Genomic DNA, 24,004 nt, shown 5'->3' with positions numbered 1-24,004 from the left:
ACTGCCCCCAATAAAACATACTGGTTCACCAGTTAGACTTGGTGTCATCCTTGTTTTAGCATGTTGTCAGTTCCCTATCTGTGGTTAGTAGATGCCTGTTCATGTGTCTCCAGGAATAATGTCACACAGCAGCCAAAGGCACCAGATATGGTGGTACATAAATGGCAGGTTTGTCTTTTAACCTTTGAGATCCAATGGGACAACCTATAGGTATGAAAGGTGAGGTGTAGACTATAATACAGAATATAAAAAAGAACGTAAGATTTTACAGATTAAAAATGAGTTTTCCAGGTGGACCAGGTTGCAGGAATTAGAAGTAGTTCAGGTAAAAGGACCAGCATGTGCTGGAAGGGTAAAGGTGTGAAGGAACAAAATGGTGCCTGGTGTGCTTTGGGGCAACTCCATAAATAGTCCATCATCATCTTGAAAGTTGTAGCTCTGGGACAGAAATGTTAGCATTCTACAGGTGCTCACCGACGCTATTCTAAGGAGCATGCCTCCTGGAAAGTCCCTACCCCAAGGCTTTATGGGGGGCTACTGCTTAACAGCCTAGATAACCTGATTCATCACACACTTAAGACGTGTGTGCATCTTGCCAAAGAAAATGTTTTGTAAAGTGCTTACCATACAAACATGAGGGCCTGAGTGTGACCTTCCAAAAACAGGAGTGGCACTGTGCACCTGTAACCCCAGTGCTGGGAGAGAAAGCAGAGACAGCAGGCTCTCTAGGGTTTGCTGGCCTGCTATTCAAATAGGAATCAGTGAGCTCTAGGATCATTGAGAGTCCCTGTTTCAAACAATAAAGTAGAGAAGGCGCTGAGGTGGGAGATGTCCTGAGGAACATACCCCACATTTCCCTTTGACCTCCACTCCCACACGTGAGATCGCATTTTAACATGCACACACACACACATACACACACACACACACATTTACTTTTAACTATGTAAGTTTAAAACATTTTATAAAAAGTTTCATCTATAGAGCTGGGTTTGTAGTCCAGGGCTAGTAGGCATGTGGTCATGCCCAGGCTCCGAGTTCAATCCCTAGCGTATGCATGTACACACACACACACACACACACACACACACACACACACACACACACACACACACAATCTAACACAGACAAAGCCTCTTTCAATTACCACCACCCCATCTCTGCTCTATCACTAGAGAAGGACTTCTTCCCAGCTCTTTAATCAGGTTTAAAAACAAAAAACAAAAACTATATTTATAACTCTCTAAAAGCATGGATTATGAATTATAATTCGTGCAAAAAACATAGGACCAGATTAATAAGTGATCCATTAGAAACTATTAAGTTTCAAAATAGTGGCTAGCTTCCTTTTTTCCCCCAAACAAGATCCCGTAGGTGTAGCTCAGGCTAGCCTCTAACTCACAATTCTTGTATCTCAGCCCCCTGAGTAATGAAATTACAGGTGTGGACACTGACCCAACTGTATTCTTCATTTAGTGCAAGTAGGATATGTCTAGTTTACAGTGGTAGTGACCCACATGGAACTTTAAAGCTGTGTGAGTCACTTAGGCATCCAGAGTTAAGAGTGAAGTTTAGCATTAGCTGTCAATGCATACTCAAGGAGTATCTATTCAAAGGCTGGACATGGGCTATGTATATGACTCAGTTACATATACTGCAAGGAAATGCTCGTGTCTGCTGGTGAAAAGGAAAAAGGCTTACCAATTCCCGGGCACAGTGGAACACCTGTGCAATCTCAGAAGTCAGAAGGAGTCAGAGTTTGTGACCAGCCTGGGCTATGTATACACAACGGGCACCTGGAGGCCCTATCTCAGAAACCAAGGGCAGGGGATACAGCTCAGTGGGGGGGGGGATATTTTAGCATGCACAGGGTCTGGATTTTATCTCTAGCACTATCAAACAAACAACAACAAAAAACCCTCATCCATCAACTTTTCCACTATTATTAGAAACTAGAGGATTAAAAACACTCCAGGGGTGGTAGTCCACACCTGCATCCCTCGTTTCTCTGGAAGCCAAAGTCAAAGGAGTGCAAATTCAAGTCCAGCCTGGACAACTTAAGTGAGACCTGCCTCACAATGAAATAAAAACAGGAGGAGTTGGAGGGAGGAGTCAATGATCTAAATACAGCACTCCTATATGAAATTCCTTTCTAAAAAATTAAGGCTGAACATAGCTTGCTGGCAGAGCCCGTCTGCCTAACGTGCACAAAGGCTTAGGTTCAATCCCAGAAATGGAGAAATCAACATCCAAACAGCACCAAAAGCACCAGGGTTGGTTCACAATGTAATAACTGCTGAAGCTTATACATGGACAAGTCAGTTATTTGTGATCTTGGGAGCCGGGGACTCCTCCACAGTGACACTCCCAGCACTAGGACTGGCCAGCTCTGCAGTAGGGAGCTGTCCTGTGTGCTCAGATGCTCCAGTGTCATTCCTGGTCTCCATCTACTAGATGCCAGTAGGACCCCAAGTCCAGCTGGGCCATCAGGAATGTCTTCAGATCTACACTAGCTGAGAACCTCTGGTATAGACCTAAGAATGAAAAAAAAAACAGGAAACAAGTAGGTACAGAACAAACAAAACAATGGAAAATAAGAACAGCCAAGGAGTTAAAAACAGGCTGAACTGTGAGCCCTGGCATTCTTCAACAACCGCTGAGTATTAGCTCAGAGCAGAATCTCCCGCAACCCCTGCTGAGAGACTCCTGAGCATGCCTAGTGCTGGTTACTAAGAGACAGGATGCTTCATCTGTCAGGTTGGGAGCTTTTGAATCACTCACCAAGCCAGGATAGACTTCTTGACTGCTGTGTTTTTTTAAATCTACAATTTGTGACTGAAGCATGAGAGAGAATTTATCCAAAAAGCAGGAGAAATCTGGTGAGCTTTCTATGGTGGCCCTCCAGTAATTTTTCTTGATAAATTTGCAACAAAGAACCCACGCATAGTGGACCTTGAAAACACTGCTATTAATAATAGCCTGGGGGGAAAAAACATTTCAGCTATCAGATAGTCCACGGGTTAAGCTTGGTTGTCAGCTTGATTGGATCTGAAGTTATCAAAGAGACATTCCTTTGGGGAGGTCTGTGGAGTATTTTCTGGGAGGAAGACCCACCCCCAGAGTGGGCAATAGCAGTTCAGATACAAAGTGTCCTGGGGGAAGCAGGGCTCTCCTTGTTGGCCTTCTTTCCTGCTGCTGTGTCTGCCCTCAGAAGCCCCTTCTCCAGTGAACTCAAGACCAGGGCTTCTCCAGGACAGTCCAGGCCTCTTGCACCAGAATAAGACATCCAAGGCATTCAGTCCCATGCACTGAGGCAGTTCTCATCCTCTCTAGCACACAGCTAGTCATTGTTTGACTACCCAGCATGCTTTGTGTAAGCCATTCTAACAAATCCCCACTGTAATACATATTCATTCTATCGTTCTATTCCTCTACAGACCATGGCTGGTACATGCGGTCAGGATTTGTCTATGTGTATATTTGGGTGTAGTGGGTCAGAGCTCCTAGGTTTGTTTAGATAAGCCGCAGAGAGAAGAGTCTCACTGGAGTCCCAGGGGCCACTCTTCTACAATGGAAAAAAGTGCCCCAGAGCTTACACTAAAAATTGTTACAGATCACAACCATTCACATTCTCTTTAATTCCAAGTGTTCCTTCACTGAATCCTTAAGTAGTTCTATAGCTATGCTGCCAGCAATCCATTCAGGGAAATTAATCATATTGTTGTAGTTACTGACAACTCTTTGGATATTTTCTGTAGATCAGCTCCAGATGCTAGATCACTAAGATCATTAGTTTTGTGTTTTCTGCAAGTACAGAATGAGAAATATGCTCAATTGTATATAGGAGATAGCTCAGTAAAGTGTTTGCTATGCTAAAGGACCTAAGTTCAGTCCCCAGCATTCATATAAAAAGTCAGGCATGGTAGTACATCCTTAGAATCCCACCATTGGGAAGATAGAGACACACATACCCCTGGGGCTCACTGGCCAAGCAGCCTATTCCAGTTAGTAAGTCCTGGGGAGAGACCCTGTCTCCATTTAAAAAGTGGACAGTGTTCCTGAGGAATGACACGCTAGGTTGACCTGTGGCCTATGACCTATTAATGTGCAAGCACACACACACACACACACACACACACGAGAGAGAGAGAGAGAGAGAGAGAGAGAGAGAGAGAGAGAGAGAGAGAGAGAGAGAGAGAGAGAGAGAGAGAATTATATTCTTCATTCTTTTGAGACAGGGTTTCTCTGTATTACTTTGGAGCCTGTCCTGGCACTCACTCTGTAGACCAGGCTGGCCTGGAACTCACAGAGATCCACCTGCCTCTGCACTAGGATTAAAGGCATTCTTCATTCTTTTGTTTGTTTGTTTTGTTTTTTTGGTTTTTTGTTTGTTTGTTTGTTTGTTTTGTTTTTTCGAGGAGGCTGTCGGTTCAGCCCAGCCTAGAACTCACAGAGATCCGCCTGCCTCTGCCTCCCGAGTGCTGGGATTAAAGGCGTGCACCACCACCGCCCGGCCCGCATTCTTCATTCTTGAAGTAATAATCTACAATGTATGTGTGCCAAAGTTCCTCATTTTTGAAAGCAGGTGGTTTTCTTCTCCAATGTAGAGAACTGGAATCTAGAAGATTTCTGTCTGAAGAACAGCATCAAAAGTCTGTTGACCACTAAACTTTGTATCATTCTCTTCAACTTACCCAGAATGTCCAGGGATTTTACATTCCTACTCACTTTCTACCATTTTTAAATGATGATAACCTTAGGTCAAATAGTACCTTTAGGCTAGTTGCAGGGGGACCTGGTTCCTATGGAAACAGGTTCAACCAAGTTGCCAAGTGGAGCTGATGGTCCTACCAGCAGGCTGAAGAAAAAGAACAGAAGAATGTAGTGGCATCTTGCTTTGCCAGTAAACTTTTGGTGGTGACCACATCCTGGGGGTGTGGCTTCGTGTGTGCAGACATGACTCCTAATAAGGAAGGGGCTGAGTGGCTCTCTTGGGTTGTGGTGAGAGCATCAGAAGGGCAGAGACTGCATCTTCGGGAGCAGGAAGACTGTGGTAGTTATTTACTATTATTCGTGTAAGCGCTTCCCTAATAAATACCTGTTTGTCATTTATCTTGGGTTTGGTGGACTCATTTAAACCATGCCTTCAGTAGAGCTCTCATGCTTAAAACCCAGCAGGCAGCAAAGCCAGGCTCTAGGGAGTCTCACAAGAACCAGACTGAATACAGCCCTGGTTGGCTGTTGGCACACTAGGAAGCAACTTGTTAGTGGGTTGTCCTCTCAAGCTTGAAAGTCTGTACAGTAAGTCCATCCATTTAACTTGTTCTTGTGAAGAGTACTGTTGGGATAAACGGGATTACTGTAAAAACTCTACATCCCCCAAGTCAACTTTATGAGACATGAAGCTGCCTGGATATCTCTGAGGTAGTTCTAAAAATTAAATTGAATTTCCCATAATATCTCTTCTTAAACACCCACAAAAGAAGTTTAAAAAGCTTCAGTTAAAAAAAATTTTGCATTTCATCCAGTGAAATGTTTTTAAAAGCCTAACACAGACCTTGGGAATTACTTTTCCTCTGACTTTCAGATCACTGTGGGCATTTTCTTTATCCTACACAGAACTTGGAACTAGTGGTCCAACAGCTGCTCCATGGAACACGAGATTATCCATGAGTTTTTTTTCTACACTTTATATTCCTATGGGAGCAAGAGTAGCAAATGTGAATGCGGTCTAGAACACTGTGAAAATGGTTTTGACCTTGTGTGTGATAGAAGGGACATCTTCCGGGAAATGCGGCTCACTCTGTCATACTCGGTGACATTTGACTTACCCAGTGCCCTTCTGGACCTGTAGATGGTTTCCATGTTATAAGAAAGGCTGCTGTGAGCTGCGCATGTTGGCACCTGCCCATACCCCCAGCACTAGGGAGGCTGTAGCAGGAGGATCATAAGTTCAGGGCAAGCCTGGGTTATACAGTGAGCTCTGTTTTTTTTTTTTTTTTAATACAGGTTTTCTAGCAAAAATCTTTGTAGACACAACTTCCTACACATTTTTTCATGGAATAATGCTTTAGGAAATAGAATTTTAAGATCAAAAGCAAAATTATTTTTCCAGCCTTTTAGACATATTTTCCAAGTTTTCAAAGTGGATAGCACTTCCATCAGCAGTGTGAGGAACCCCACATTTTTCCTATGCCCTTGTCAACACTCCCTGTGAGTCCTGTCTGGATAGCTGGTTTTAGAAAATGATCAGGTTGGGTCTCAGTGAGCTCAGCCGTGACAGTGAACTGCGGTTCTTGAGGGTTCCTAGAACCCAGTGCTGCCTTGGTAATCCTACCCTAGTGTTTATTGAGCTACTTTGTATCGTTATTAATTTTTCCCTGTGTCTCTATCTGACAGGAAGTCTTGAGAGGGAGACTTCCTTCTCTCTTTACAACATGGATGGTATAAGAAACAGCATCTTTACTTCCAAAAGTCTCGGGCTTGAGTCCTAGCTTTACCACTTACGCTGTATGCAGTCTGAACGTGTCCCAGAAATAAAAGAAAATTAATCAGCAATTGACCATGTTGAGAGGGTAAGGTAACTGGGTCCTGAGGATGGAGTCCTCATGAACAGGGGTCAGAACCCTTGAGAGTGAGTGAAGGGTCTTCTAGCTCCTCCCAGCATGAGTGGAGTCAACAAGAAGGTACAATCTCTCACAAGCCGCCACATGTGTGGCATTTTGCTCACTCGCTTCCCAGACCCCAGAGCTGTGGACAATAAGGTTCTGCTGATTATACGTTACCCAGCCTCAGCTATTTTGCTATAGCAGGGCAGGCAGACTAAGACTTTGTAGAAATGAAAGTTATTTCCCCAGCCTTTTCCTGGGCTTGAAGGTTAAACAGGAATCTAACACCATTTTGTAGTAAGTATAAAATGTCCCAGTCTCAGGTAGTCAATGGTTTGACTTACAGTTTTTCAAACATATGACGTTGTGAAAGCAATGAGCATTCACTATAAACTATACTTCATGTTTTGAATTTTTATCTTTTCCTGATCCAATACTCTGCCTCAGTGCTGGGAAGCAGCATCAGGCTACAGTCAACCAGGCTATGGACCACGAGGGTAAATGACTGACACTCTTTGCACACTCTGCTGCTGAGCAACGATGGCCACTATATTATCTGTATTAAATGCACTTTGACTTACCATGTTTTGAGCTTACCAGGGGTTTACCAGAACGTTAAGCCCAATATAGACTGAGGGACATCTGAATGTTCTATTCTAACATATGTTCTGGACGTTTGCTCTCTCACTTTGTCCTTTCCGCGGTTGGACTTAGCTCTGAAGACCTGCACATCCACTCTAATGAATCAATAAGGCCATAATCAAGACAGACAACATCTCTTTCATAACGATTGCCTCTGGAAAGTGTAACTAAGTGAAACTGATCCACTTGCCATTAGTCTTCTCAATAGCATGCATTCATCATTCATTCATTTAAAGCAGAGATTTCTGATAGAATCCAAATGGCCAGAGTATGTCCAGGCCTTACAGGGGCAGGGAGCAGGAAACCCAAAAGGAGTTAAGAAAGCTGTTCTCTCTCTCTGCTTCTCTCTACACATCCTCCTTCCCTCATCACCCTTTCCTCTTCCTCCTCTTCTTTCTCCTTCCTCTTCCTCACCCATTCCCACCCACAAATACACACTCAACACAACTATCCCCAAATGACAGCCCCAGTCCAGAATTGTGTTGGAGTCCTCATTTTAGGTGGGGGATGTTCTTTGTTGTTGTTTGGCATAGAAAATTATTTTCATGAAGATTAAGAATTAAACTAAGAACAAAGGAAGAGGCACTTTTCCAAGAAAAAGATTATTTTCTGCTCTCCCTTCGCCTAATCTCTGTCTCCCAGGAAAGGCATGGAGAAGCAGTACACCCTCGAGCCTGTGTGCCGCATGCCTTCTGTTTCGAGGTGTGGAGACTGGCCTGGAAGGTAGGATAGGCTCAAGCAGTGCTCAGACCCTGAAACTAGAGGGTTTGCTTGCAGACTTCTGAGCAAGGGGGAATGCCTTGCGGGTAGCCTGTATGAGGAAGACTGCTTTACGGTTTTATAAACAGACTTGGATGTGAGTCCTCTCTCAGACCCTGTCTCATGTTATCTCCTACACACACACACACACACACACACACACACACACACACACACACACACACACCAGTTTGTGTGCTTTGGGATTCCTCTCCTAACAAACAATTTTTGTTTAACATTAAATACCTTCTCTTTTGCTGAACACCATCTTATATGCCAAAGTATTCCCAGAAATTTTAGCTAATGTTATTCTCTTAAAAACCCACTTTGAATAATAGCCAGAACCTGTAATCAACCTAGATGCCCCTCAACTGAAGAGTGGATAGAGAAAATGTGGGACATTTACACAATGGAGTACTATTCAGCGGAAAAAAACAATGGAATCTTGAAATTTGCAGGCAAATGGATGGCACTAGAAGAAACCATACTGAGTGAAGTAACCCAGTCACAAATGGTGTGTATTCACTCATTTATGGATTTTAGATATGAATCAGGGGAGTGCCAGCATACAATCCCACTGCCATAGATTCTAGGAAACAGAACCTTCATCCAGCGACTGATGAAAGCAGAGGCAGATACCCACAGACAAACACTGAACTGAACTCCTGGAATCCGGTGACAGAAAGAGAGAACTGATGGGCAAAAGAGTTAAGAGTGGGCTGGTTTAACCCCCAGAAACAGCTGATCTGACAAGGGTTGGCTCTTGAATCCCAGACTGATGGCTGGGTGGACAGCATGGAACTGCTCCAGACCCCTTGAATGTGGGTGTCAATGAGGAGGTCTAGGCAACCTATAGGGCCTTAGGTAGTATTTACCCCTGGCATACAAATAGACTTTGAGTGCCCATGCCCCAATATTGGAGGCTCTCTCAGCCTGGACTCTTGGGGGAGGGCCTAGGACCTGCCCTGGATGAAATGACAGTTACTGGTGATCCACCATGGAGGGCCTCACCCTCCTTGGTGATCGGAGTGGAGATCAGGTGGGGAACTGGGGGACCTGTGGGGAGGGCTGGGGAGGAGGGGAGGGAGAGGGACATGTGAAACAAAATTGTTTCTAACCTAAATTTAAAAAAAAAACACTTTGAGCTGAGCGTTGGTGGCACATGCCTTTAATCCCAGCACTCAGGAGGCAGAGGCAGGAGGATCTCTGTGAGTTTGAGATCAGCCTGGTCTACAGATTGAGTGCTAGGACAGCCTTTAGAGCTACACAGAGAAACCATGTCTTGGAAAAAAACACTTTGAATAGTTTATAGAATATATTTAATATCTTTTAAAGACGTGTGTGTATATTGTGTGTGTGTATCTGTGTGAGTGTGTGTGTATCTGTGTGAGTGTGTGTATCTGTGTGTGTGTGTGTGTATCAGTGTGAGTGTGTGTGGGTGCCTGTGGAAGCCATAAGAGGCCTTAAGATCCTCTGGAGCAGAGTTACAGGCAGCTACAAGTCAACTAACATGAGTTCTGGGAAACAATGTTGTCCTCTGAAAAAGCAGAAAGGACTCTAAGCCACCGACCCATCTTCCCTGCGCTATATTCACCACTTTTTTACTAGTAAAATTAGCTGATAATTTTCAAAGATAAAAACAAATACCTTATAATACAATAGTGCCAAAAAAGCAAAATAAAGTTGAGCAAGTCTCTCAAATGTTGACACTTGAACCATGTCCCCCCAAGCAAATGGGAGCTGACTTCCTATGTCCATGTTAACCTAGAAGAGAGTTGACACCACTTGAGTCCTATTTCTACCCACTGCAGATCTTCTCTAAGCCGTGGTGTTATCCGCACCATGAGTGGAAGCACCATTCTCCAGACAGGGACTGGCTGGTAGCTAACTATAAGGATTAGAAGGGATTCACTTTCGGACAATACCAGATAGTCAAGGGATTCACTGGCGCTCTGAAGGCCCAAAGCAGACACCGTCATGTCTAAGACAGTGTGGTGTGTTAAGCAGCCCCTCCTAGATGCTTTTACTGTGAAATGGAAACTTCATGCTAGAACACAGTGCAAACAGTCAGGTACTTGGTGAGGAAAGTACTTCAGATGGCTGGATTTGCTTGCTGCTGACTGTTTTTCAAAGTGACTTTGAGATGAACTAACTAGTTAGTTCCATTGTTTCAATAACATGTAAAATATCTACAGAAAGAGCAGACTCTGCTAGGTCATACGCTAAATGAGCCGAGGAGGAGGAATGAGCCTGAAGAACGCTCACCTGGTGCCTCTGCTGCTTCCCTTGTCCCCCAACTCCTCCCGGCAGTCTAGCAACTGATCTCTCTCCCCATTCAGAGGATCCCTCACTTGGGAGCTTCTGGGGAGACAGGTTTGGCAGTGCTGGATGCTGCCCCTGGGGTGTGCTCACACACTGCTCACACTCAGGATAGGGCTGGTGGCTCTCCTGGTTCCCTAGGATAGCAGTAGAAATTACAGTTGCTGCAATGTAGGACTGCAGGAATGGAAGCCGCAACAGGCAACCTGGCGTCTAGTGACCAGTAATAACTGAAAATCTCTTTACCAAGCTTCTAACAGCGTGTGCACACTCGTGTGTGTGTGTGTGTGTGTGTGTGTGTGTGCGCGCGCGCGCGCACGCGCACGCACATGTGGAGACCAAAGGTTGATTCTGAATGTCTTCTTCAATTACTTCCCCACAAATGTGGTGGCAAACACCACATTTTTATCTCAGTGCTAGGCAACCACTAATACCCTTTCTGTCTCTGTGCTTTGGATATTCTGGATATTTTATGTAAATGGAATCACAAAATATATGCTTTTTAATGTCTGGCTTCTCTTACTTAGTCTGCTACTTCCAAAGTTCGTCCATACTGTAGCATGTAAGAATGCTTAGTTCCTGTTCATGTTGGAGTAACATTCTCCTGCACGGGCCACATTTCCTTTATCTGTTCATTAGTTGGTATATATCTGAGCTGTCACCCTCACCAGAGCTCATTATCTTGTGGCTTTAATTTGCATTTTTCCAATGGTTAACAACAGTGAGCATGTTTTCTTATGTTCACTGGACTTTGTCTGTTCTCTTTGGGAAGCCATCTATTTGGATCCTTTTCCAATTTTAAACTGGCTGCATGGTTTGAGGAGCTATTCCCAGTCATTCAAAGTCCCATCTTCTCCCTTCCCAGGAGCCTCTGCTCTACCAAATCATCTTCCACTTACATTGTTCAGTTAGCTTCTATTTCAACTCACAGCCTCAGGTGACAAAAATTCAGCACACTCATCTAGAGACCATAACCTAGGTGAGGCTCTATTAGCAATATGAAATCTGTTCAGTAGCTATTCTGTGCCCAAAGTCCAGGTTTCTGAGTTGTGATTCTAAGCAGTTAAATGGCAGAGGTCAGTGTAAGGAAACCTAGGGGAGTGACAAGCACAAACAGGCAGGCTGAGCAGAGTTGTGAACTGCAGCAGAAAGGAATAGAAAATCCAAGCAGCAGCTGCTCTTTCTTGCCATTTTCTTCTAAGATAAGATAGATCACTCATCCTGATGACCCCCTTTTCCCCAACTGTGACCTCATCCTTCTGCCAACTTAAGTTGGTGTCCCAAGCCTAAAAGTCAGGTATATAAAGTAGGGAGCCTAATTCCATCAGACAATCGATTTAATCACACATGCGGTTGCCAGCAGGTTTAGTTTACATCTCCACATATGTAACTAACTCTGTACATGTTATTTCTCCTCCCTTTAACCTTAGTTTATTTTTTTAGGACTCTAGGAAGCAAGAATGTCATTTTCCCTGGAGACAAGGGTTTGGAAGCTGTTTTCTGCAGCTTCCTGGAAGGTGCCCCGTGTGCACACCTGTCAGCAACAAAGATGGGGCACAATTGCACAGCCACAAATGGGGCCCACTCATGGCTAAGAGCCAACTTTCCCTTTTAGGGTCCTCTGTCACAGGACCATGCCGAGGTGACATACCTGCTACCCCAGCTCTTGGGAAGGTGAGGCAGGAGAATTGTTATGAGTTTGAGGCTAGCTTGGGCTACATGTGAGTTCTAGGTCAGCTTGAGCTACAGTATGAGACCCTAGCTCAAAAAAAAAAAAAAAAAGAAAGAAAGAAAGAAAGAAAGAAAGAAAGAAAGAAAGAAAGAAAAAGTATGTGGGGAGTATATCTGGAGGAGTTAGGGGAGGAATGAGGGAGTGAATATGATGAAAATACATTACATGCATACATAAAATTCTCAAAGAAATTAATAAAAATATTTTTAAAAATCCAAAGAAGGCTGGGCATTGGTGGTGCATGTCTTTAATCCCAGCACTAGGGAAGCAGAGGTAGGCGGATCTCTGTGAGTTCGAGGCCAGCATGGACTACAAGAGCAAGTTCCAGGACAGCCTACAAAGCAATACAAAGAAACCCTGTCTCGAAAAACAAAAAAAAAAAAAAAGAAAAGAAAGAAAGAAAGAAAGAAAGAAAGAAAAAGAAAGACTGAAAAACTTAAAGATTTACCACCCTACACTTAACATAAATTCTGTCTTTAAAGAAAGTATCAGAATTTCATGGAAGTTATGGTCAATTCCCACTGAATGTGTATCATGTGGTCCTATATGGCATGTCGAGGAATGTTTTGGTGTTGCTAGCTTTGACCTTATGAAACCCAAGTACACTGAGTTGCCTAATGTCTATTTTTAAATGTAAGACTGACTCTATTACACAGTAAGAAACTTAATATAGCAAAAGTACTGGTCAGGGTTAGTGACTACTCTCTGGGCGTTTTATTTTTTGCTTTTTATTTTTTTTTAAGTAAACTTAAATAATCATTTTAAAATAGTAAAATTGGGATTGGAGAGAGGGCCTTAGAAGTTGAGAGCACATGTTCTTGGAGAGGACATGAGTTTGGGTCCAACACCCAGGTTGGGTAACTCACACCACCTGTAACTCCAGCTCCAGGGAATCCAATACCCTCTTCTGGCCTCTGCTGCCTCCTACATACATGTGTGCATAACCACAAACAAACAAATGCATATACACATATTTTTAAATAATAAAAAATAAATCTTAAAATACTGAAGTTATGCTCAGATAAAAAGAAGCTGGCTGATGGCACACAGCGTCTGTTTAATAAACATCATGGAGTGCATGTCTTTACACGAATTGCCTATTGTATGCTGTGCATGCACAATCTGAAGAGAAACAGGAGAGTTCCAGTAATTATTCTTCTAAAGGCCATGCAAGTATCCTTGTATGTATTCTGCAAGCTGCTGAAATTATCAAAATTATTCAGTATTTTTATCCTACAGTTTCTCTCTCACAAAGTAAGGGTGAAAGCAAAGCCTGTGCTGTTGAACTATTATTTAAACAAACAAACAAAAAAACCCAATGCTCAAGATAACAAGTGGCAGTGCTCAGAACAAGTTAGGTGTCCCTTGATCCAGTGTTGAGTTCCCTTCCCTTCCATGGGCCTCTGTCACTGGTCCCCAACATAAGAGGGTCAGGGAGATGACATCAAAGTGTTCTTCTAGGCTGCCAGGCCCTCCTGCCAAGTCAATGACAAGACAGTGACCAGTTTTTGCTGCGGGTGGAGGGAGGAGGATTGGCGTCAGGGACCCAGAGACTAAAAGAAAACCATAAGGGGTCTAAACAGACCCTTACCTCAGCCTAGGATCAACCCACCTCACCGTGAAGTGACTTTGGTGACAGACACCTATCTACTCCCTCTAGAGTTTAGAGCAGATGGAAACGTTGCCTCTTGTTCATTCTGTGTTTATATACCTGGCACAGAGTACACTCTAGTAAACACCTGTTGAAGGATAAGCCTCTTCACTTACTATGGGTGCTTTTCTGCAAGGGGAGGGGATTATTCTACCTACAAATCAGTAATTCTAAATATCCTAATGAGATCAGTCATTAAGAGGGACTCTGTGGTGAATGTACATGTCTTACATTTTTTAAATTTACAAATAAAAATTAGAAATACTTGTGGTCCAGAATGATGACTGATTTTTAGCACATGAGTTTTCTTGAAGAATTCACACACAAATGGAGCATAGGAGGTCTGTGGGTTTGATGGTTAGCTTGGTAGATAGAGCAGTGTTGACTAATCTTCCCACATGTATTGACTTTACCAGATCAATGGGTAGAATTTTTGAAGACATTCCAGTTGGCTTCAAAGAGAATTCTTCTTTGAGAAAAAAGCAAAAGCTGTTCTTATCCCTCATCCATGATGTCTCAGGGGTCAGTCTAGAGCAGCGGTTCTCAGTCTTCCTAATGTTGCAACCCTTTAGCACAGTTCCTCATGTTGTGGTGAGCCCCTAACCAGAAAATTATTTCATTGCTCCTTCATAATTGTAATTTTACTACTGTTGTGAATCATAACACAAATATATGACATGCAGGATATTTGGTAGATGTCCCCCAAAGGGGTTGCAACCTACAGGTTGAGAACCACTGGTCTAGGGGCAGCTTTGGGACAAGTCACAGAAGACAGAGATGTTCCTTGAAGACAGCATAACTGAACCTCCTTTAGTGCTTATCACTGTCCCCTACCAGCTACTGGATCTAGAGTCACTGAGCATTGTCAATCCCTGGCTAGACAAGTGGTCAGTAACCAGCAATGTTCTAGTGATCGTATCCCAGTTACGTCTCTTCACTCACTCGTCCACTTATACATTCACTTAATCAACACATAGTCTCAACGCTGGCTGGGTGACTCTGGATGATATGATGGTTACAGCAGCCCAAGAAGTGGGCGTGGAACCTTGAGGTGTATTGAGCTGCGCATCATGTTTGGTTGACCTTTCTCCAGCTAGTGTGGCTCGACCAAACCTTCCCAACTCTAACTTAGGAAAATAGTCTTTTTATCTGTTCTTTGATGGACTACCTTTGTGTAATGAGTCTGACATTGCGTTGAAGGTCACTGCTTCCCCTCCCCAGGCTGTGAACTCCTTGACGCTATCATTTTAATGTCCCTGATATCTGACGCAGGCTCTGGCATACACTCTGAGCACTCAATGAAGCAGTTGTTCCATGGCTTCCATGAAGCTAGATAATTTCTATGTGCTATCAGGTGTGCAGTGTTCTATTTGATTGCCACTGCTTACATGTGGTTACAGAGCCCTTGAAATGTGTGTGGTCGGGGAAGGACATCTGATATGTACTCTAAAGTAAAATTTAGCCAGCGTTCCAAGACAGTGCAAAATAATATAAGCTCTCTAAAGACTATAGTTTACAAATATGTATTACAAGTAGGACCTTGACTATTGGATTAAATAAAATACATTATTAAAATTACTACTATCTGTTTCTCTGTATAAACTTTAGTGGCTACTTAAATGTTTAATTATCGCTGGGTGGTGGTGGCACATGCCTTTCCAGGGAAACCCTATCTCAAAAAAAAAAAAAAAAGAAAGAAAGAAAGAAAAAGAGTTGAATTATCTATATGGTTGACACTGTTTTTCTATTGGTTAACGATGGACTACACAAAACATTGTTTTCATGTACAGCTGGTCTCTTGCATCTAAGTTTTCTTGACATGGAAGAAGGATTTGGTTCTAATGTCTGAGTGACACCACACTTTCCCTAAACCCACTCTCAGAACAGCCAAGAACATAACAATTTTGCTGCTGCTGATTTCTCAGTATGCCCTACACTTTAGTAGGTTTGCTGTTTTCAAGGAAAACAATTTAATTCCAATTCTTGAATTTTTCCTCGCTATTCAGTCAGAGTCTCACCAAGGGCATTCAAAAGTCACACAGCCGACACTTCAGCAGCTCCTAGCATTCCGGTTCCAAGGGCCTGGTTTTGTCCTCTCTCCTCCCTCAGCCTCTGGCATCCTAGGCAGCCAGCACCCCCACCGCCAGCACTTTCCACTGACCTCAGGAGAGGGCTAGCTCAAATAACACACTGGTCAGAACACCTTGGTAAGCAAGCCAGTGAAAGACACCATGCGGATAGACATGTGGCACAGCGTGCTCTCCGCTAACCTGCATCTCCCAAACCTTACTTCTCTATGATGACTTACATCAGAATGCCGTTAGGAGACAGAATTCTATCAGCCCAGACTGGCATGCTTTACACAGGCCCTGCTCTCTGCAATGGAAGGGGATTTGTAAGTTTTAGGCTCTGCTGTAACACCTTCTCCCCCATGCTTCCAGAGAGAAAATTAACCATGGGAGTAAAGCAGAGATAGCTGAAGGTTCCTGAGTGATTGTGGGAAAGGCTGAAGAAATGGGCTCCGTCAGAAACCAACAGAAACACAGGAAACCTGAGTGCGTTGACACATCTCTCTGCACACAGGGGACTGCGGGTTTGAAACACAACAGTGCTTGTGCCTGGTAGGTGTGCTAAAAACTTAGATGAACGACAATGTGAACTTACTGGTATTTTGTCTTTAAGGAAGTGCTGTGACCACTACTTCTAAAAATGCTTTGTTTTGACTCCCAAATGACATGTTAGAGAGAACACAGTGTTTTCATTTTACAGAGAATAAAACCTAAGTCCTGGCCGCCACTTGCGACATGTGTGGTGTGAGGATGTGTGGTAGGGGGTGGGTGTCTGCTCGTGTGTGTTCTGGGAGAAGCCAGAAATCAGTATTTGGTGTCTTCCTAAGTGGCTCCTGTGGTGATATATTGTTTATGATCTAATAAAGCTTGCCTGGAGATCAGAATGCAAAGCTAGCTACAACCACGGAGGCCAGGCAGTGGTGGCACACACCTTCATTCCCAGCAGCCACATTGTTAGCCATGGAAGCTGGGCAGTGGTGGTGCACACCTTTAATGCCAGTACTAGAGAGGAATATACAACAGGAACTGGGTCTCAGAGCTGGCAGTTAGTCTCCAGCCACGTTGCAGACAGGATCACCCCAGTCTTGGTAGAGGTTAAGAGAGGTCTCTGGTGGCTTGGCTGCTTTGCTTTTCTGATCTTCAGCTTGAATCCCAATATCTGTCACTTAGGTTTTATATATCACCACAGGCTCCTTATATATTAAAGCAAAATATTCCACTTGAACCCAGAGCTCAAAGATCTGGCTAGTCTAGCTAGCCAGCTTGCTCTAGGGACTCCGCGTCTCATCTGCCCAGCACGGATGACAGGCAGGCCATGGATATATGCTGGAGACTCCAACTCACTCCCCACACTTCCGGGACCAGTGCTGAGCCTGCTGAGCCTCCTCCCCAGCCCCAGATCTGCAGCCCGGGTCTCTTGCACTCACCCTTGGCGATCTTCGCTTTGCTCGCTCCACTCCTGCAGCCTCACCTCCATGTGCTCCCAAGCCAGACACACATCCCACCCAGTGCCTTCGCGCCGCTCTTCTCAAGCCAGCTTGCCACCTTTACCACGCCTTTGGCGTCCGGGGAACTCACATCTGCCTGGGACGTTGTAGGTTATCTGTTTCCTTGTTTCCAAACTGGAAAGCCAGTCTCGGGGGTGCGCCTTATTCTCTCCACCCACTGCTTCGTCTTTGGGCCTAGGGAGGACCAGGCACACTGTGGGAGTCTGGGAGGATCGGTAGATGTAGCAAACTGGTGAGCATTAGGCTAGGGTCCAGACACCTGGGGTCTGGTCTAAGTTCTACCAAATGAAAAGCAGTTCCGCTTTGGAAAAACTGTCCCTTGACACTAGATTTTTGAATCTGTAAAATGATTGGCTGGGAACAAATCCCCTGGCTCTAAGATCTTTAGGTTTTACGGATTTGCTTTGGCAGGTGATCTTGGATAAAATTTTAGCAACACAGTTTTCTTTTCCTATGCATGAAATACAAGCCTTCTATGACAGCTCATTAGGACCCAAAATCCTCTTCCGGGGTGCAGCTTCTCCAGTTCTCCCTGCATGCTAGGATGGAGTCTAGGATTCCCTCCACCCTTTGGGGTGTTTCAAACAAAACCTCCCCTTCAATCCTTTCAATGGTTAATAACATAACTGTGGTTTTCCATCACTCTACCCAAATACGAGTTCCTTGAGGACAGTAGTAAATTCTTGATGACTTTGTCTGCAGCAGGTGTCACAGTCCCTGGCTCTCCACAAACATCTCCCGCATGAACACAGATAAACTCCCCTGGGACAGACGGAGCCTCTGCTCAGCTGAAAGCTGGTACCACCTCTTACCCTCATTAATGAATGGCAGGCCAAAGTAGGGTTTTGCTTCTGGTAAGGGCCTATCTGAGGGCTGCTAAACTAAAAACAACTACAGTCAGGTAGGCCCTCACACTTTCTCAGTTTATTTAATCCTTAGAGCAGCCTAATAATTAGGAGCCGGTGCTGTCCTGTGGCTAGCAGCACAGCCCACTGGCCGAGCACTTGCCTAGCACGGGAGACAGCAAGCAGCAGCCAGGAAAAGAATGGACCCCTTAAATGATGAGGATGAGCTTTCTCAACTCAAAAAGCATTTTTGTCGTTAGAAGGGATAGTGTGGAATATTCCTTCATACTGTGTGAATACATGCCACTGTGATTGGTTCAAAAAAGAAGCTAACTGGCCAATAGCTAGACAGGCGGCTAGGTGGGAGAGCCAAATTGAGAGAACACTGGGAAGAAGGAGGCCGAGTCTGAGGAGTCTCAGGCAGACACAGAGAAAAGCAAAACGGGAATGGCGACCTGAGAAAAGGTACCAAGCCACGTGGCAAAATGTAGATAGATAAGGAATATGGGTTAATTAAAATGTAGATAAGGAATATGGGTTAATTAAAATGTGGGAGTTAGCCAGTAACAAGCCTCAGCTTCAACTAAGCATTTATAATTAATATTAAGCTTCCATGTAGTTATTTGGGAACTGACTGGCAGCACAAAAAACTCTGCCTCCAGGATATTTTTTATCAACCATAAAGGTAGATAATTCTACATATTATAATTGGAAGGGTAAAGAACATTTAGATTAGTTTGCTTTAATTTTAACAGTAAAGTTTTCTTGATAATACCATGTACTATGTATTCACTGAAAGAAAAAAAACTGAAAGTTAAAGTAAATTTCTACTTATTATCTCAGAACTTGGAAACAATCACTATCAACCTTGTTAAGCCTTAATCTTTTAAGCTTTCTCTAGAATATTCATTTACTGGTTGACATCTGCCCTACTTTATTCTCTGCTGCTGTGGTAAACAACCCTTTACTGATTGCACTCCATCTTTGAGGGCACGCGGCGCAGGAACCAGGCAGAGACCACACAGGGATGCTGCTACTGGCTTTCTTCTGACAATTCAGCACCACCTTGCCATCCCTCAATCATCAATCAAAAAAATGTCTAGTCTGAGAGAGGGGTTTTCTGAACTGAGTCTCCCTCTTTCTACATAGCCTGACCTTTTGTTAAGGTGACACAACTTTAACCAGTACAACATCATTTTATATCATAAAATAATTGTATTGTGGCTTAGTAAATAGACGCACCATCCACCATTGTCAACGCTCCTTGGAGTATTTTTACTTTTAAACTCGTATATGCTTTTCAATTTTAAAAATTAGTTTATAATGCTAGGGAGGTAGTTCAGTTGCTAAAATGCCAGAAATGTAAGTGTGAGCTCCTCACTTCAGATCTCTAGCCTCCACAGAAAAGCCAGTCACAGCAATGTCACCTGTCACTCTAGCATTGGGGGTGGGGAGAAGCTGAGACAAATGAATCCCTGGAGCTCATTGGCAAAGGATCAGTGAACTCCGGGTTCAGTGAGAGACCCTGTCTCAAAGCATAAGGTATGATCAAGAAATCCAACAGTGACCTCTGGCCTCTACCCTCACTCAATTCGTTTGTGACTGTAGTTTCTGGCCTTTCAGAAAACCTAAACAATGTCTGGGCAAAACAAAACAAAAAGCCCACTGTGGTGCAGAATCTAAGTCTTCCCTTTTTCTCTCGTGGCTTCTCAAAGTAAAAGCTAAGCAGATTTAGCTCTCCCTGGAGAAGGAGGGACCCCTCCTCAAAACAACGAATGGTCAAAGTCCCATGACTTGCTGTGTGCACACACTGCATCTTACGATTTCTTGTTTTGTTTGTTTTTTATCCCCAGTGAATGATATGGGGCTCCAGTTTTCTCTTCCAGAACAGACAGTGGCCTTGCCATCCTGCTGGGAGGGTTTAACATAAGACAACAAAGGTAAACATAAGGCCCTCTGCTGAGTGTCAGCCTCCTGTGCAGGAGTTCAAAGAAGGAGGACGATATATGATTCTCACCTCCCATCTATTAGCGCCTATTCCAAATTCTCATTTCCTTTCTCCAAGGAACACAGAGCTTCAGGCCATGTTACTAAACTCACACACAATGAAGTGGTTTGATTCCTGACCACACTGAGGTGAGAGAGAGCTCCCATCCCCTTCCAATTACCCCCAAACAGTCCACGCTCTAGCGAACACTTCTTTCTGCTGCCTTCCTCACAGAAACTCTGCTGACATTCACCTTCCCAGCCTGCCTGTCAATGCTGTTCTCCGAGTCGAGTCTCTTCTCTCAAACCCTGTTCAGAAGCTTGCTCATCATCCAGGTCAAAACTGGCAGTTTTCCAGGTCTCCATCACCACCTACCCATCCCGACTTGTTTCCCTGCAGAGTCTACTTTACCATCTACAGTCGGGACAGGCTGAAGTTTACCTCAGATGAATTATATCCACGAGGTGCAAGTCAGTGAGCAGCACCCTCCACGGTCTCTGCATAGCTCCTGCCTCCAGGATCCTGTCCTGTTAGAGTTCCTGTCCTGACTTCCTTCAGTGAAGAACAGCAATGCTGAAGTGTCAGCCAAATAAACCCTTTCCTCCCCAGCCTGCTTTTGGGTCAAGGTGTTTTGCTGCAGCAATAGAAACCCTAACTAAGATACCATGTTTTTGAAAGTCCAACCTCTTTAGCATATAGTCATGTACTCCTCATAATTTTTTCTCTCAAGTTCTTGATAACAAAAGCTGTTTTCTTCTTGGTAGTTGGCTTGGTAAGCATGTAAGCTATGAGTCAAGATTTTTAACTGTTTTCCCTTATCAGTGTCACCCTATGTGTACACACGGACTACATCTATATGCATGTGGAGACCTTCCTCACATTCAATACAATGGGCATAGTAAAACATGCCTTTTAGACATGTAAAAAAAGGCTTAGTCAGGATCTCCACTACATCCAAGGCTGCCCCTGGTAACCAGTGACATCACTCACTCAAGATAACCAGACAGTCCTAGACCCCATGATGCCCACTGGACAGTATTTAAGCAGTATCTGCACATCTGGAGAGATCTGCCCTGCAGCTGGAGAGTCTCCTCCAGGATCAGGACCCTCCAGATCAGAGACTTCTGTTAGAGGCTGGACCTGACCTCCAGCTAAGATATGTTGCACAGGTGAGCAGCCTTGGGGAGATAGGCTTAGGACCATAGTTAGGAACTTAGAGTGTGAATCTTATGTGATGACTCTCAGCATAATAAAACTTTTGTTATACGATGAGTATCTACCTGTTTTGCTTGCAACATACTTCTTTTTTTGAAAGACAGTCTCTTTTTTTTTTTTTTTTTGGTTTTTTGAGACAGGGTTTCTCTGTGGCTTTGGAGGCTGTCCTGGAACTTGCTCTGTAGACCAGACTGGCCTCGAACTCATAGAGATCCGCCTGCCTCTGCCTCCCGAGTGCTGGGATTAAAGGCGTGTGTCACCAACAAACTGCCGTCACTGCCCTGGAACTCACTAAATAGGTGAGGTTGATGGACAGTGAGCCCCAGGGATTCTGTCTGTTTCCAACTCCCCAATATGGAGAATACAGGCCTTACAAGCCACCATGTTGGGCTTTTTATCGGTGTTTGGGTATTGAACACAGGTAGTGGGGAATGAACTTCTGTCCTTGTGCTTACAATACAAACACTTTGCCACCTCCCCAGGCTTCTGTGTCACTTTTGGGCTACCGAACTTTAGCTCTTCTGGCCTCAGTGGGGCATTCTCAAATGGTACACAGTCGCTTGCCTCCCCCACCCCCAAAGCCTTCTGATAGCAGTAGCCAGGACGAGCTATCATTGATTAACACAAGCTTAGGATAAAACAAGACATCCATACCACTATTCTCATTTCAGACCTGCATGAAAAGGGACCAAGCGGAGAGAGTCCCACTTTTCAATACCGTGTCACTTAATCTCATTCACCTTATTGATAAGTAGATGTTTAGGATCAGAAAGACTATTAGGACAGAAATTGTCGAAACAGCTCTCGATATAGCCCAGCCGGCCTTGAAATCACGGTCTTCCTGCTTCTGCCTTTCTAACATTGGAATCATGGGGTGGGCCATCACACCTGGCCTTCATGGTTCTAAGAAATGTATGGGGTGTTTGCACCAAACTGAAGTTTCCATACAGCAAACTAGTCCAGTGCTAGAACTCCAGGAGGCCACCATATCTTTGAAGGTAATGAACGCACCTAGCTTTCTCTGCCTCCAGACCCTTCCCCACGCTTAGGCAGGCAAGATTGATCCGGCGGGGAGAGCAGGAGGCAAGCATTCCAGCACAGTTTTGCAGTTAGGCAGAACCCCAAGTAAGTATCCAAGAATAACCAAGCAAGTCACAAGGAGGCGGGGGTGAGGGTGGGGGCTGACTGTGAACTTTGCTGCAGGCGGACCTGTCACTCCAGCTGACAGCAAGAACCTTCTACCTTCAAGTTTTTAAAGAAGGCGGGGCGCCCCAGACAGAGAGACTGACTGCAGGGAAGTGAACTCCTCAGGTTGTAAAAAAAAAAAAAAAAAAAAAAAAAAAAAGGAAAAGGCCCGGGGGTGGCTAGCGAGACACCTGTGGGATGGGCAGCTTTGCCAGGCCCGAGGCGGTGCCTGGGATCCAGCACAACATGCTCAGGCTACCTGGCGTCGGGCTCCTCCTCTGACTCGGCCTCCTCATCTTCACCCTCCGAAGACTCCTCGGTCTCCAGCTCCTGGGCCGCCGCCTCGTCCGTACCCCAGCCTAGGAAGCCCTCGGCGGAAAGTCTGCTGTCACCGCTCGCCATCCTGCCTGCCCCGACCAGAGTAGGAGCTGCCCGCGCCGCCCCCGATGTTCTCCGTCTGACTGTGCTTTACCCGGACTCGCGGGGCTGCTCGGGTTCCCGGCGCGCGGGGCGGGGGCGCCCAAAGCCTTTAAATAGAAGGTGTCAAGATAGTTTCACCACTGAGCTTCTAGGGCCCGGGGCCCGGGCTCAGCTATCCCTGGTCCCAGTCGCCTGCCAACTGCCCTGCCCGTTTTGGCAGATCTTCAGCGGCCTTTGGGACCAGGACAGATTGCAGTGCTGAGGGCTGCACCTGGCTGTCAAGAGAAGGGCCAGCCCAGCCTTCCAGCCAGTGATCTTGGGGGTTTTACACTTCCAGCTGAGCTGCTGGATGGTTCCTTTATGCCAAATGAGGCAGCACTCAGCCAGGGACTCGCTTCCCTTATATCTGATGTTATGGTGCCAGTGTGTAAATAGTTTAAGGTCCCACTGCTAGTAAGGTAACAATGGGAAACTTGGTAGACGTGCTGGATACAGGGGCTCACTTTCCAACCACCAGACTGTTCCAGAGAACCTCTTTCTGCCTTACACCCACACTACCCAAAGACTCGGTGTCCAGGGGACTGAGATCTCACTGGATCATGTAAAGCCAGTGCTTAACCTCTCAAATACAGCTCTAGGACTAAAGCCCAAGACTCTGTGAGTTCAAATCCTGACTAATCCACTTTCAGAAATCGGTATTTGCACCATATCAAATAGATCGCCTTCTGCCTCAAAGGCCCAGCCTACTAATTGTTCAAGATCACCACCTTTCTCTGAAATGTTTTGAAATCGCTGCTCCTCTCCAGGACCTCAAAGCGGCCCACTAAGTATGTTGACAGCAGACTGTTCTTTATCTTTGCCCCATCACCGTTTTTTAGAAGCCCTTAGGCTGGCCAAATACCTAAGGCAAACCACGGTGGCCTATTGTACTTCTTCACTGTAAGTATTCTTTCCCGAGAAAGGTTTGGACTAGGACGCCAAACCTTTATTTTTAATCACAACAGATTCTACTAATAGTTTGTAAAGGAGTCATTAAGGTAGGGTATTATTCTCCAGCTACAACA

The 24,004-nt window shown here is 44.7% G+C and overlaps 1 protein-coding gene across 1 annotated transcript in view; it reads right to left on the bottom strand.

The window, feature by feature from the left end:
• The window catches only part of Cmya5 (cardiomyopathy associated 5), a 96,544-nt gene extending 73,567 nt beyond the window's left edge, over nt 1-22,977 (bottom strand). Inside the window, exon 1 of the mRNA XM_040728986.1 lies at nt 22,780-22,977. Coding sequence (XP_040584920.1) covers nt 22,780-22,922 — 143 coding nt within the window. The 5' untranslated portion in view covers nt 22,923-22,977. The remainder of the gene's footprint in view (nt 1-22,779) is intronic.
• Nucleotides 22,978-24,004: the final 1,027 nt, after the last annotated feature.

This window comes from Mesocricetus auratus, unplaced genomic scaffold (genome assembly GCF_017639785.1).
Source record: "Mesocricetus auratus isolate SY011 unplaced genomic scaffold, BCM_Maur_2.0 Super-Scaffold_100020, whole genome shotgun sequence".
Taxonomy (NCBI): Eukaryota; Metazoa; Chordata; class Mammalia; order Rodentia; family Cricetidae; genus Mesocricetus; species Mesocricetus auratus.
Note: the sequence above shows the minus strand (reverse complement) of the source record. Positions and strands in the feature narration are given on the sequence as shown.